The sequence below is a fragment of the Schistosoma haematobium genome, chromosome 1 (genome assembly GCF_000699445.3).
Source record: "Schistosoma haematobium chromosome 1, whole genome shotgun sequence".
Lineage (NCBI taxonomy): Eukaryota > Metazoa > Platyhelminthes > Trematoda > Strigeidida > Schistosomatidae > Schistosoma > Schistosoma haematobium.
In genome coordinates this window covers 81,310,173-81,327,047 of record NC_067196.1, presented here as the reverse complement: position 1 = coordinate 81,327,047, position 16,875 = coordinate 81,310,173, and the positions used below count along the sequence as shown (strand labels likewise).

The window sequence follows — 16,875 nt, the reverse complement described above, 5'->3', positions numbered from 1 at the left end:
TAGAGGCAAATTGGTGAAACCATGTAATGATAATTTAGTCCAAATTGTTTCCATATAATTCAAATATCTTAGATGAGATTCATTTATTGACTAAGAAATGCCGTGCTATTTGGATGTGAAGTTAATAAAACAAATGTAGTGTTAAACGTCTGCACATTTACTTCATTTTCTATTATTGAACAAACAGTCAGTATAATTATATTTAACACAAAAGTTTGTAGTGTAATTTGTGAGTATTCATTTCGCTCTGCTTGGGACTAGTGTGCCAGAAATACCTGTAATCGTATTAATACCATAACTGAAGCAAACATAAAACCCATCCCTTAAAGTCCAGAAGCATTATCTATATTTAACTGTAGATTATTTCGTAATCATGAGGCTACTGAGTTACAATATGCAAGTTCTGCTCAATTAAATAGATATATTATCAGTTCTAGGTATAGTCGGTGATAATCTCGAACATAAACAAGTTTATCCAAATGACTAATCTCAGATAAAACGAAATACACATTCTGAGTTCTACTGCTAGCATTCATTCGAAGTTTATCTAATCGGTAAACGTATTCGACATCCAACTATCTACTTAAATAGTCTATTTGAAAACGGGGCTGGATCAGGTCGGTCTCAAATACAATCACAGAAAAACTCAGTTCCTTATATTCCATGAACATTATATGGATAACTTACTTGAATTCACTATGTACAAACATTTTGGATTAAGAAATTTACTATTTATTATCATTACAAAACATAACATAATACGGTTTCTCATTACAGGATTTTCATTCTATGCATCGAAAGAATAACCATTTATAAACCCACTATCTCTTGTCGGTAGACATCTAAAAGTAGTTGAAATCTGAATGTAACACTTTATCAACTAGTGATATAAATTAACCTAATCATGACCGTTAATCCAATTGGAACTTTCCCAAAGAGCTATCCCCGAAACTAACTAGTATATAGTAATTAGAGAGAAAGAAATTATGATCATCCACCTATGTATGAAGCAATTAAAAGTAAACACTGAATAAACATTAAAAAATTACTTGCTTCAAACATCTATGAAGTCAATCAAAAGAGTTTATCTAGATTATTTACAGGAATAATAGATAGGTTATCTTTCGAACAAATTATTTCTAATATTATCATTGTAGTGAAATTTATTCATGATAATTGCTATGCTTTTTAAATCACTCATCCTGATAACCATCATTAGATAACTCCCAAAGATGTATAAATTTCAGTGAACAATGCAAATTGTTGATCACAGTTTATTATTGTACAGCGCAAATCACAAAGTCACCCAAAGTAAATACGAGTAGAAATGTAAATGAATAAGAATAGACTAATGAATCATCAAATGATTTAATCAACTAAAGTTAAAGCTATTAAGAAGAATATGTATGTAGGATGTAATATATGACCAAGTATATATGCATATGCAGACGTGATAACAGTAATAAAAAAAGGTATAGACAAATCGTAAATGACCTAATGACATTATTAATAGAAGAGTTCAACAAAATTAAACATATACAAACTCAAGTGAAAGTAATGTGTTATAAGATAATGATCATTATGAGGAAAATATAAGTCTGATAACGAATGCTTACACTTTTGACATTTTTACTTTGTATATAGTTCAATTATAATCACAAATAGGTTAATTGAAACTGAGAGAATATCTGAACTGCGTAATGTTTCTTGTCAATATATACATTCTACTGTCTATTTTCATATAGCTTGAAAAAATTGTTTATATTAATTCAATGATTATTATTATTATACATATTCGTATACATGTATCTGTATGTAATAGTATGTAGATATGTATTGTTATACTATCGAATATTTAATGAGTCAAGTACAATGTAGATATACTTTCGGGAAAATGAAAAGTGCATTATTTTACTGCTCCTAGTTAGATAATTGTAAATAATGTTTGTTAATGAAATGTGTCATGTAAATAGAATAGATAGTTAGAGAAATGATAAATTTTCAAAAGGGGTTTTGTGGAGATTTTAGTAATTTCGATGGTTGAAATCACGAATAAATTGAAGCTAGACCACTATGGATAACCTGGAAGCACTGGACGGCCTTTTCGTCCTAGTATGGGACTCCTCAGCAGTGCGCACCCACGATCTCGACCCCCCCCCGCGGGATTCGAACCCAGGACCTATCAGTCCAGGCGCAATTTCGTGGATTGGTTGAAGTTAGATATTAACACAGTTAAGTGACGTCTCAGTGATCTAATGTTTGAGCGCTCGCACGCGAGACTGACAGGTTCTGGGTTCGGATCTTGCGGGGGGCGGGGTCGTGGATGAGCACTGCTGAGTAGTCCCATACTAGGACGAAACGGTCACCCAGTGCTTTCAGGTTTTCCATGGTGGTCTAGCTTCAATCGACTTGTGATTCCGACTATTGAAGTGATAAATTATTATTTAAAACAAATAGTCCATTTGATAAATTTCGATAATGGAATGAGAAGACGAAGTTTATCAGGTTTATTGAAGCCTTGGCTATACGGAAATCGAAACCCCGTTTATGCGTTCAAAAACAATTTGTCCTTACCCTTAGCCTACCCTGGTAATACTAATTTATTATCCAGAGTGGTAATCACATTGTTTTTGTGTACTTTATTATTGTTATTTCTTACCTTTAACCTGTCTAGTTGACTTCTTAATTTTCATATAAAAATGTCTTAACAAGTATATGTGTGATCAAATTGTTCGGTGATTATTCAGAGGAACGATCTGTTACCAAGATTAGTTATATAGGATCGTATCCAGTGAATCCAACAGTCAAACTAACAGATGAGGGGCGACGCAATACTATTTAGTTAGTTCATGATACTGAATGACTACTATTTTTATGTTTATCAATGGGCAAATTATTGGTGGATACCATCAATTGTGTGACTGCAGTTATACTCCCCAAATCGTAGATGGTCTACGTAATGGATCAACCCCAGCTGAACCAAAGGTATAATCCAAATGGCAGTGGAATAACACCAGGTTAAATCCCACGTTAGTCGATGAACACAGTAAGTACATTAAACATTCGATTTATCAGGAATCAGAACGCGTGAGCATTAACCTAGTGCCCAAGGAGTTTAGAGAAACTCTTGAGTAAAACTCACTAATCAAGGCGATTTCAGCACCGCCTGCGTACTTCAATATCTGGTGACCAATGACACCAAAATGTTTTTTGCTATACATAAAGACTAAATTCGAAAAATGGCCATTGCATGTTGACTTTAGCATCATGCTGTTGTTTCCACTTGTCTTTCATTATTCATTAGATTGTGGATTGATATTTCTAGTGTAATCAGTGGTGAGTTGTTGCAACAAGTATAAACTAGATCACAAACCAATCGATTTGTTTTGGAACAAAAGAATTCTAAAATACTACCTCTTACATGCGACAAATGGGAATATTTGGTTTTGTATATTTTCGCCTAGCACCTGACAATATTTAACGTCTCAGACGATGTAGTTATGAATTCTCAAGACCATGCCGAATGTTTCATGTAGTAGCTTCAAATCAGCCCGGAAAACCGTGACAAATATTAGCAACCAAATGTCAAGATTACTTGTGATTTCCTTATGGCCAAATTGCAGCTGTGACATATTTACTAAACCTAGACGACTTGAGACTAAAAGTATTTGATCAAAGATTACTATGAAGGAGTCATCACATGTGCAGTAACGACTGAACTGCTAAATTCAGATGAATAAGAATCCTATGTAGAATGGGCAACTTAATTATTATTAATTAATGGCTTTATTCAATATTATATTTTGGTACAATATAGAATTCTCAGCACAGGACATCAAGAACCAACTAAGCTGATTGAATTTGTTGTACAAGCCAAACGAATGAGAAACAAGATACAAGGTGCTGACCGAGGTAGTTATAAAATGTTACTATAATGAGGACATGAATACAAAATCCTAACTAATGTATTCGATGGTCATGTGGAAGCGTGTTTATTCCTAAAAAGGAGGCCTGTATGATCCTAAAACTGATTATTATGAAGTCTAAACAACAGTCACAAATCAGCTACTGTCATGATTAAACGTTCTTAAAATTTCATGGTAACCTCCAACAGATAAGTAATGTTGAAACAAAACTAGTGCCATCTTAATAAATACTACAATCATTACTTTTTGGTAAAGTTAACCAATATACAATATGAGTAAATCAGATATTATCCAGTCTAAAATGTTGGAAAATGACTTAAACGTATATTACGAGGTTAAGAACACTATATAGTTTCTCAAACTAATATAAGTAGAACAGCATCGGATTATTTAAAACAGTTGAAATTCAATTACATGGAGCGACAATTTACAGCTCCAACAAAAAAATGTATATAAATATGTAAACTAACCGGTCTAACGAAAAAAGTCATTAATTTAACTAATAAAACACTAATTATTGCATCTAACAATAATCTCAAAGGAATTACTTTTAAAGTGACAATGAGATTTCACAAATCAAAACAAAAAAACAATAAAAAAAACTGGGAAGTATCAAAAATTTAGAGGATGATTAAATAAATGATAATAATCTTTATGACAAATGAAAATCTGAAAGTTAAAATTAAATCAGAAAACATGACCAAACTAAGTTGACGTGGTGAGTGTAATGTAGTCAAGTATAACGGGTAAAAGTAAGATAATTTCTGTAGAAAAAGTGGGTTTATGTTGTAGAAATGGGAACACATAAAAGTTCTACACCTAATTTATTTAATCAAGCTGAATCTACGAGTTAACTATTTTACAGTTTTAAAATTTTGACATTAAACAGACCTAATTATAATGGAGTCACGAGAAGCGCCTGTTCCAATCCAACGTATAGGTATATTAAGCAATTTCTCAACTGTTTCTACAAAAACTTTGGCAGCAGTTGGCAGTTTCTCATAAACACGACAACCATGTGTAGACGTTTTCCATCCAGGAAGAGTTTCATAAACCACAACTACACGATTGAGAACAGAAGAGTCAGATGGAAAGCTGTCAAGTTCACATCCAGTTTCTGGATCAACGTACGCTTTAGCTATTTTCACCTTTAATATGAATTATAAATGAAAAAAAGTTAAGCAGACTGTCTACGAGGCAATTTAAAAATTAAACAAGATTTATAGAATAGAATAAAATCCTTTTATTATGACATTTTTCAGATGTATGAAAAAAGTAACACTACATTTTCAAGCACATTTCGTTTTCAAACGTTCTTCTATTTATTTTTTAATGCACTTTTTCATCAAACGTAGGTGCACACATGTATCAACATAAAGTATTAAAATCAGAATTTCTCAGTTTGATTAATAATACACAGAGATAGAGATATCATAACAAAGAAAGCTAGTTCAAGCCGGAATAACTCAGTAGTAACGTCTTAAATTGTGAAGGTAGGTGATTCAGGTTTTTAATCCCACAAAGCTCATCGGTTCCTTCAAGATTCCACGTACGCTTTATTGACATGTGTCGACTAGCACAAAACCTAGGTCCATGGCTTTCTGCCGACTACCTCAAACCACCCAAAACATTGAAGTTTTACTCTGGTAAATGACTAAGCATAAGAAACGACCATACACCAGCAATTGAAAAGCTAAGATTTGATATCATTTTATTATATGGATTGATCAATTCCTTAACAGTTGACATATTTCCTGGGAATCTCCTAACTTTTCTTTGGAAGTAGGTTTTATTCGAATGAAAAGTGCTGATTACCAGATAAATTTATAACTGCCAAGAGGAAAATAATTCGAAACTTAAGGAATTTTCCAAACTTACCATAGATATTTTCTTTACAAGAGTTGTATAAATCACTCCGACTGATTTCAGGAAGTTAAGGCTTTTTGTAATGATGTTAACATTAATGTTGACATAAGTATGAAATTATTCGATGAAGAGGTATCATCCGAATAAATTTTCAGAACACCAAATGTAATTCCCATTTGTAAATAAATTTATTTAGGCTGGCATGATGTTAAGGTATTCTCTAGATTGGCCATAAAATAATCAGCCAAGAGGGGGTCCAGGGATGAACTGATTGCAAATCAATCAGTTTGTTTCAGTCAGTCATTAACAACGTAGAACTTCGTTCGTACGTACATCAGTTCGAGTTGCCATACCACATTAGCACAGAGATGCAGTTGTCGATTCAAATCCCGTGGTGGTAGAGGTAGTAAGAGTATAAGCAGTAATCGGAAAGACTAGGGTTTGAAGATGTCATTCAAGGAGTACAATACAGTGAAATAAGTTTGGAAAGAGAAAAAAAGAGACAAGGAGAATTTAGAAGATTAGAATTTAGGAGAACACAAAGAGTAGATGCACCTGCGCCATTGCAAACGATTTTGAGCCATGTCATTCAAGGTCTCTAACCATCGGTTGCTATCGTCTCACGGTCCCCAACCAGCTAGTCTACACCTACCAACATAGCTCAGTCCACTTTTCAGTGACTTCATGGATTTGTGCCATGTTCTGGTCTGGCCGCCACTAGCTTTCTTCCAACCTACTCCCACACCATAAAACATCGCACGTCGAGGCAGTCGGTGGTTGGGCATATGTAACACGTATCCCAGCCATCTCAACTGATGAAGTTTCACCACTTCATCAATTGATTTGCCATCCTTACCTAGTAACCGGTCCCTAACAACTGCGTTACTTACTAGATGGTCCCAGGATATACGAACAATGTTTCGAAGACACCTATGATCAAATACTAGTAACCTACGAATATCCTCTACTCTTACCAGCCATGTTTCACTGCCAGCATCGCAGCAGATGCTGGTTGTCCGAGGGGAACACCTTACTGCCGTCACAACCCTCTACAGTCAGTAGTACGACTTCGCCCTCAGACCTTGAGTTGCTGCTTTTAGTCTTACCGTTCTCCAGTCGACCTGCCTGGCATGGTAGAACCTACAAGAACATATGTTTCAGTCAATATAGCTCGGTTAGGTCATCACAATAGACAAGCCCGACAACCGCGCCAAGGTAGAAGCTACGGTCGGGGTTTGTCCACAGAAATCATTATTAAATCTGAATGGCACATTGGCAGTACATTATAGAAATAGCTCTTTTAGATGTTTTAGGATACAAATATCAAAGTTGTTACTTTCAATATAGTCACATAAAAACATAGTTTCCGTGAGTGAGAAGTGCCATTAAATGAAATCACTTTTCTGCCATTTCCATTGATATTTCTAATTGAGCCGACAAATCTGAAGAAGTGGCTCAAACTGAGTCACGAAACAACAGAAAATTTGAAAACTTTGTTTTTCTACTCATCTGGATATTACAAATATATTAGTCGTATTTACAACAACCTACCCAATTCTCAATTTTTTTAAATTATCAAGTCAGACCTTGGTAATGACACTTATTATTTGTGAATTTGACAGAACGTCAATTAGTAACATCTCGTGACGCCTTGTACGATGGACAGAGTTGTTTGGGGGACAATTTAAAAGACCTGTCGTCCTCGCAATATTGATCGGACTGCCCTGTTCTCTCTGGCAAATGATGAATGGTACACCTAATGAAGAGGTCCTCAAATAACTCCTACTTAACGAGCACCACAAACCACTATGGTCATAAGACTTATCCCTGGACCTTTGTGGGAACGGTGACGAACTTCTGTTCACGCAACTGACTGGATTGTATTGTAAGGTCTGGGAATTAGAAAGTACTCTAACATCCTAGAACTAAATAACCGTCATCCCCATCTCTGATATGAATCTACGTCACCTGTGCAACAAATGTCAGAGATATATTTACTTCCGATATCATCCAAATTATTCGTTTTCGTTATATTCCAAAGATCATCCAAAACCTATGAAAGCCTGACTAGCGATTAAATAGTCAGCTTCCGTTTTGATCGAGAATGTATTGTTCATATCTTCATCCTTCGCCAAATGTTAGAGCATCACTACACATTTCTCAGGCCAACAATCATTGTTTCTTAATATCGAGGTCGCCTTTGATTCATTGGACAGGACTGTTCTCTAGGATCGTCTATTGAAGAACGGTGTCTGACAAGTTTATTAACATCTTGAAAGCTCTATATACTAACACCTCAGGTAGCGGCAGGGCATACAACCACCTCTCTTCACTGTTATGTTCAAGCAGTGGGGTTAGGCAGGATTGTCCAATCTCACCATTCCACCACAGCCTTGATGGACACCAGTTGAGGTTACAAAGTCAGATGACAGATCGCCATAAGCTCTCACTCGACTTACTACTCTCGTTCACCTCTTTTTATTTCTTTACTATGTTTTTGGTTTTATACTCCCCCTACATCTATTTCTTTGGGAAATCGTTTCCTTATTTATGTGGCGCATATTCCTATTTTGATGCCTAATTGTACTAGTACTCGGTAATGAATGGAAAAATAATTAAATAACGATAATGTTAATTCACTAATGTAAAGTTAACTACCTCTTCTAGGTCATCCAAGACGTCAATCTTCGTCAAAGCCAGGGCGTTAAAATCATTGATAATATGTGCATATCGTATAACTACTGTATCTAACCAACCGATCCGTCGTTTACGTTTAGTGGTCACACCCCATTCACATCCTTTCTTTTGAATGAACTCACCAATCCCATCTAATAACTCAGTAGGAAAAGTACCAGAGCCGACCCGTGTTGTATAAGCTGATAAAGTAATGAAAAGAATAAACACTGTGAGTTCATAAAAGTGATAAGTTCTGGATATAAACAAACAAAACAGTTAATAATAACTTCAGTACATAAATATAAATCAATACTGTACATTCTCAGTTTTTTAATATATGCCATGGACTTGATAAACCCGCCTGTAGCGCTCCTAGGGTTACCGCAGGTCCCAAGCCCAGATAAAGGGACTGAGTGGGTATGGGGTCAGCAACCCTATCCCGTAGAAAACAACCTTACTAAAAAACGCTAACCAGATTAAACAATTTAAGCCACTTAAACTCTGTCCTCAGAATTGAAAAACCTTCTTTTAGAAGGATTATGACGCCTTATGAGGAAACCCAAGGTTCTTTGAAAATCACGAGGCCGATTACTCTTCTAACAACCAGAGCAATAATTAATATTAGTACATGGAATGTTCAGACAGTATATGAGACCGGGAAGACCAATCAAATAGCTGAGGAAATCAGGAGATACAACTTGTAGGTGCTCCGAATCGGTGAAACCCATTGGACCCAAGTCGGACAGCAAAGGCTAGATACGGGTGAGTTGCGGCTGTAATCTGGTCACAAGCCTTACAAGATCTACTGGAAGAAGGAGAAACTACTATGGAGGACAACTGGAAAGGGATAAAACAAGCACTGGCTTCAACGTGTCAGGTGATGGGCCGCAACAAGCATAATCACTAAAAATGGATCCCTATAGAAATCCTGACCAAGGTTCAACAAAGGAAGAGAAAGAAGACAACAGTTAACAACAGTTGAACAAGAGCAGAGAGAGCCAGGGCACAGACTGAATGCACAGAAGCAAACGCCCCCAAATGCCCTGGTACGGCCGAGGGTGGGGAGAGTCCGCTCTCCCTCTCGAAACGCTCTCACATGGCCACGCGTATATAGCATCTGCCAGGGAAGTCCTGCTCATTGCCTTCACGTGGCCGGGGTGTTGTTTACGAAAATGAGAGGACAAAAAGCGAATGTCCGGCGCTTTAACCGGATTCCAAACCAATCGTGCACATGGGCTCCAGTATCCTGGAAAAACAAATGGCGTATGAACTAATTGTTGGTCACCGGCTTCCATGGGACTCCATCTCCTTACGATGCTCCACTGCTTTGTGGATCAGACCTTCAGGTCGAAGGCTCGGGGAGTGGCCCCCTAAGAAAACCACCTGCTTCGGTTTGGGCACCCGTGCAGTATCACAGCCCTCACACATATCGAATGTGATTTGTGTGGCGCATATGTATATGGTGCCTCTTTGTACCAATATCTATGTGTTAAAATAAATAAATAAATAAATAAATAAATAAATAATAAACAGAAGCAAACAAGCGAGTGAAGTGGAGCATTAAAGCCTACAAACAGAAAGACGTAGAACACTTAACAATGGCAGAGGGAAAAGCTACAAGAGAAGGACAAGACAACTACAAGATACAACTAAGAAGCTAGATGATCGCTGAGATTCAAGAACGGAGGGACAGGTAAGTAGAACACTGTGAAGAACTATTAAGTAGACAAACCCCACGGAACCCACCGGACATTCAGGCATCATAAACAGCATCTATAAGCCCGAATACAGATGAGGGTGGAGTCTGATCTCTCTCTTTCTCTCAATGCTCACGAAAAGAAAATTAATATACCGTTTTCAAAACGTGAAAATCTCCATTTTTAGACGCCTCAATCATATATGTGCTCTTTTAAAGCAGAGTTTAATAGCCATTAGGGTACAGTTTTTAACAGCTTGTAAATTACTATATTACTATCTCCAGTAAGTAATCTTAAGCACAAGAGTTCAGAGTGAATTCAGTGAAAGTTGCCTTACCAGCTAACTTCTCCTCTTACATTAAAACGTCCCAGTTAAATATAATATTTGTAAACCATCAGATTCAATATCCAACCGTAGATGCTAATTAGTTAGTCATTAACAACGTAGAACTTCGTTCGTACGTACATCAGTTCGAGTTGCCATACCACATTAGCACAGAGATGCAGTTGTCGATTCAAATCCCGTGGTGGTAGAGGTAGTAAGAGTATAAGCAGTAATCGGAAAGACTAGGGTTTGAAGATGTCATTCAAGGAGTACAATACAGTGAAATAAGTTTGGAAAGAGAAAAAAAGAGACAAGGAGAATTTAGAAGATTAGAATTTAGGAGAACACAAAGAGTAGATGCACCTGCGCCATTGCAAACGATTTTGAGCCATGTCATTCAAGGTCTCTAACCATCGGTTGCTATCGTCTCACGGTCCCCAACCAGCTAGTCTACACCTACCAACATAGCTCAGTCCACTTTTCAGTGACTTCATGGATTTGTGCCATGTTCTGGTCTGGCCGCCACTAGCTTTCTTCCAACCTACTCCCACACCATAAAACATCGCACGTCGAGGCAGTCGGTGGTTGGGCATATGTAACACGTATCCCAGCCATCTCAACTGATGAAGTTTCACCACTTCATCAATTGATTTGCCATCCTTACCTAGTAACCGGTCCCTAACAACTGCGTTACTTACTAGATGGTCCCAGGATATACGAACAATGTTTCGAAGACACCTATGATCAAATACTGGTAACCTACGAATATCCTCCACTCTTACCGACCATGTTTCACTGCCGTAAAGTAGGACGGAATGAACTCAGTCAGTCAGTCAGTCAGTCAGTCATTCATCTACAATGTAGGACCAGGCACATATGTGCATCGGTCCAAGTTGCCATACCGCATTAACACAACAAGATGAACACTGGATTCATAGAAGTAGTTAATTCAGTGGTGGCAATATATAGAAGAAAGATTGCATAAAAGGACATAGTACAGGAAGAAAGAATTAGTTCCAAGAAAGAAAGATATGAAGCGACGTTAATCCCACAGTTTAAGGGAAGACAGGGAGTGTATACACCGACACCATTGTGATAGATCCTCAGCCATGTCACCAAGAGTCTCCAACCATTGGTTACGATAGTCCCGCGGATCCCAACCGAGTATTCTGCATCTACCAACATGGCTCAGACTAGAAGTTAGTGTCTTCAAGCACTGATGCCACGTTTTGGTTTGGCCGCCCCTAACTTTCTTCCAACCATCTCCAACATTAGTCAGCATTAGGCGTATTGGTAATCGGTGTTCAGGCATACGTAACACATGGCCCAACCATCTCAGTCGACGAAGATTCACAACCTCATTAACTGATTTACCATCGTCCCCTAATACCCTGCGTCTAACCTCACTATTACTCACCCGGTGATGCCAGCAGATGCAAGTAATATTTCAAAGACATCTGTGATCAAATACCAGTAACTTACGAGTATCTTTAATTCTTAATGGCCATGTTTCGCTGCCGTAAAGTAAAACAGAACGAACTGCCGCGCAGTAAACACGTCCTTTGGTTGATAGACGGATATCTCGCCTACGCCATAAATGAAGCAAGTCGGCAAAAGTTAGTCGAGCCTTCTGTATCCGTGCTGAGATTTCGTCACACACCAGACCACAAGGGCTGATGAGACTCCCAAGGTAAGTGAATCGGTCGAAACACTCAATTACTTCACTCCCTATCATTAGTTCGGGTGTCGATGCAACCAAATCCTGAAGCAACATTTTGCATTTCGAGGGGGAGGATCACATCCAGAACATGCTTGCAGTGTTGCTTACGGTGGACAAAAGACTCTGCATTTTGTCAGCGTCTTCATAAAATAGAACTATGTCATCGGCATATTCTAAGTCAACAAGTGAATTTCCTGGAGAACTTACATTAACTTGCCATTCAGGTCGACTGGAGATCGTGGGAAACCGAAGTGTGGCTGAAGGCCAGTTGAACTGATCCCTAAAGTGTTCTGTCCATAGATCCGATCCCCTGGATTGAGGATGAATAATATGTCCATCTTTTTCCGAGATAGTTTCGCTAATAGTTGGGTTCCTAATACCGGTTTCATCAACAAGTCTGAACAGTTGTCTGTTGTTACCTATTGCCACTGCCTGTTCCATCTCTCTTGCTTTCGCAACCCAACACTGTTCGCGATCATTGCGTAGACTTCTTGTCAGCTTGCGCTTAAGCTGACTCCGCTCTTCATTATGTTCAGAGCCAGGTGGAATGAGTTTCCGAGCATCTATCGGTGCGATAGATGCTGCTGAGATCCAGTGTTTCTCCCTAACCTTCTGGTTTACCTTACTAGCAGATATCACTGCTGTTTCCACGGCTTTTCGGATATCATTCCATGCTGTTTCGGGGTGGGCATCACATACATGGCTGCCTAACTGTTTTTCTAGTTGTTCCTGAAATGTACTCTTAGTTTGACTATCATTAAACAGGACCCTAAGAGGTTTCATTGCAGCGTCTTTCTTACGTTCAGTAAGACGCAGGCAAATACGCGCTCGTACTAGAGCATGATCTGAATCTAGGCATGTGCTCCAGAATGAGCGACAGTCTTCTATCGAGCCCCTCCATCGGTGGTTGATAGCGATGTGATCTATTTGGGTCCAACGTTGGGACGAATTAGGGGGTCGCCATGTTAAAAGATGTTTTACCTTATGCTTAAAGTTAGTATTTGCAAGGAACAGGCGGTTATCTGAGCATAGCTGCAACAGACGGTCGCCATTATCTGTTCTTTGAGCCACGACTCCATAAGATCAACCCAGGTGTCTTTCCCTTTCGCTTAGTTTACCTACTTGAGCATTAAAGTCACCAGCCACCATTACTACATCAGAGCGCCTAACTTTTTGGGGGAGGTCAGAAAGCTTTACGTGAAACTCATCCTTTACATCGTCTGAGCTGCAGTCAGTGGGAGAGTAGGTAGAGACGACGAAGAGGCAACAACGAGTGTCCCCATCTTTCCAAGTCATTGCTGTTCCGTTAAGTCGGACAGCGCACAAACGACTGTCTAATGGGATCCAGTTCTTCCCTAAGATTCAATGTTATAGCTACGCCAGCGAGGCTATGGGAAGCAGCATCAGGGCTAATTAGAGGTTGTGGTCTGACTTCATTAAAGTGATTACCTTATCGAGCTACATTTACATACAGACGAACACTTTGTTAAAGGCTAGTTTATAGTAGAAACGAAGCTCCTCACACAGAGTGTGGTCAGTATTAAAGCATTATCTTGTATTTGGAAGGCTCCAAAAGTATTTGTTTATGGAATGCAGAGAATACCCTATTTTGTCAGTTTTCACTAAACAGCCATATGTCATCCGTATACTATAAGTAAAATAGCTAACCTCTAGTTAGGAGAATAATTCCTGAAAACTCGAAGATAAATGGTTACTTCTGTTAACATGTGTTTGATGGAGCTGAACAGCTGATATCCTTATAGGATACCTATTTTAACACTCCCAGATAAAAACTCAACAAATACCTTCACATGACAAATCTAACAAGACAGGCTTTAGTTAAATAAATACACTTGCGCACCATCCTTTTTCAAGTCAGAAACTCGGATAAACGAATCCAAATCTCTTTATCAAATAAAGAAAAACAGATGGAGTGGGTTAGTTGATGTGAGAACCAGTGTTTCAGTGACCGCTGTAACTGACTTATTCATCAAGTCCGGACACGTGTGAGGGTCAATAATACTGCCCAGTAGCCGAAGTCGAAGTAGGTGGTGAAGGGTGCTAACCCGTAAATTAGTGAATTAGTCGAACGCTTTAACTATTGATACACAGCTTCGACGATGAAAAAACTAACAGAATTCACAGATAGTTGTGTCAGAGTAAGGTTGCTGTCAAACAGAAGACAGCGAAAAAAACAATTACAATGAAATATATGAAACGAATGCGACTTGAAAATAAATACAGGAGAAAAACAAGCAATTTTACCTTTGATAACACCATATACAGGACCAACACGAGAAGGAGAAAGCCCCAGGCCAGTACATACACCTCCAACACTACAATTCGAAGAGGTGACATGAGGATATGTTCCAAAATCAATGTCCAGCATGCAGGATTGAGCGCCCTCCACCAAAATATTTGCCTGCTTACTTTCCACAAGTTTATTAATCAGTGTGACCGAATCACACACCATCCCCGACAACTTCTGTCGATAGGTTTTCAGTTGCTAAAATAAAATATATTTATATGAAAATTGTATATATCCATATATTACTGGTGCCTTCAGTACTGAGATCGTGAAGTGAATAATTTAAACAGTTCCTTACCGATCTGTTTCCTAAGAAGTTAAAAAGACAAATATTAACGAATTATTACTCAGTAACCTGTTTGATAACTCCGCCTGTAGCTCTTTTAGAGTTACTGTCGGTCCCAAACCCGGGTAAAGGAGGAGGGTTGGGCATGGGGTTAGCGACCCCATCCCGTAGAAAACTAACTCGCTAAAAAAACGCTCACCAGAAAAAATAATTCAAACCATTTAAACTCTGCCCTGAAAGTTAGGTCTTCATTTAGAAGAATTATGACGCCTCATAGTGAAAGCCGAGTTCCTTCGGAAACCACGAGGCAAATGCCCCTTCTAACAACCAGAGCAACAATTTTTAAAGGTACATGGAACGTCCGAACAATGTGGGAAACCGGGAAGACCAGTCAAATAGCAATGGAAATGAGGAGATACAACTTAGCAGTACTGGGAATCAGCGAAACCCATTGGACCCAAGCTGGACAGAAAAGGCTAAATATTGGAGAGATGCTGCTATACTCCGGTCACGAGAAGGAAAATGCTCCACACACTCAGGGAGCTGCTCCTCCAACCATCCCCGGTCTCATGTTTAGGTTCCGCAAGAAGAAATATTATTCCTTAATATGGCCAGCTAGTGTTAATTGCTCACACCTTTAAAACTGCTTCACAACATTTCACGTTCACGAGGACCTTTATTGCAAGTTAGTGAAAAATTAACTCAAATCTAACAAAATTTTCCCAATGAAATACTGTACTTGAAGTGATAGTCACTCGAATAATTAAACACAGTCACAAAATTACGGAAGTGGGAACTTCAAATACGCACTAACCTCTAATGATTGTTCAACACTAGTCTCAAGTTTTGGATATCTTCTTTTAACATAATTTACTAGTTCTCTGTATTTTGCTGTGAACTGTACCCAGTCTCCCATGAGATCACATACACGCAGACCATTGCGAGTTACTTTTGAAGAATACGTCGGACCAATACCTTTTTTAGTCGTGCCAAGAGAATTTACACCCCGTAATTCCTCCTACCAAACATATTAATGAAACACGATTCCATTACCTCCATGCGGTCGATCTCTTGGTGGATGTCAAATACCAAGTGGCACCTGTCAGATATCCGTAAACGAGAAGCTACATCCAACAACCCTTTGCCCACAGCCTCATCTATCTCCTTGAAATGACAAAAATAATATTAAACAGAGTCTCACTTGGAAAAGAGCTTGCAAATTGACAACAACACCGTTGCCAATCACAGCTAAAACATTAGGGTTTACTATACCACTGGGCAATAGATGAAAGAAATACTCTTGTCCTCCAGCAACAACGGTATGGCCTAAAAATCTTTTGAAGGAACTTTAACCAACCTGCATTGTTTCCCCCTTGACACCTACAGACCACACCGGAGGACTCACTCAAAAGGTCCACCAACTTCCCTTTCCCTTCATCTCCCCACTGAGCACCAAGAACGACTGATACCAATCCCTCAGCGCTTTTAGTCATTGGGGATGAAAACGAGTGTTTTGGAGATCTTTAGTGCTTCTAAGAGTTAATAGGTATACGACAATACACGGCGAACCCTCCACAGACTCAGCGACAACACATAACGCGCTCTTCGTAAAATGACCTTGATAAATCAAAGTCCCTCTTACTAAAGGCCACTCATATATGTAATATTGAACTTATGTAGTATAGTGTAGCTACTCATAATCATATGCGGTTTAACATAACGTGCACGAAAGTACAAATATTTCAAATGGTTCTTATGGCTGTGGACGTTAGGGTAGGGACTTTCGGTCAATGGACTTCCATATCTAATAGCAGTAGACCGACGATGCCTTCAGGTAGGATTTCAAGGTATATTTAACTATCACAAGGGAAATATCAGCAAATTAAATTACCAATTATAATCATGATGCAACACGAGACCTTTAGAATAAATGTATCGTCTCTTCTTTAAGGACCCCTGGGAAGTTGCTTTAAATACTGCCGTCAGAAATTGAAGGTATTTACTTCTGTTAAGAACCATAAGATAGCCTTACAGTCTACCCTGCCAATATTTTGTCTCTGATTTCTGACTA

At 38.5% G+C, this 16,875-nt stretch overlaps 1 protein-coding gene across 1 annotated transcript; it reads right to left on the bottom strand.

Annotated features, from left to right (window-relative positions):
• Positions 1-1,968: 1,968 nt before the first annotated feature.
• On the bottom strand, positions 1,969-16,440 carry MS3_00002253 (uncharacterized protein). The gene is made up of 7 exons (XM_051209825.1): positions 16,162-16,440; positions 16,006-16,130; positions 15,858-15,968; positions 15,619-15,822; positions 14,476-14,716; positions 8,451-8,668; positions 1,969-5,074 (listed from the first exon to the last, which is right to left on the bottom strand). Exons 1-7 carry the CDS (start codon positions 16,295-16,297, stop codon positions 4,808-4,810), a joined length of 1,302 nt encoding a protein of 433 aa, XP_051075288.1. The 5' UTR covers positions 16,298-16,440; the 3' UTR covers positions 1,969-4,807.
• Between the last annotated feature and the right edge of the window lie 435 nt (positions 16,441-16,875).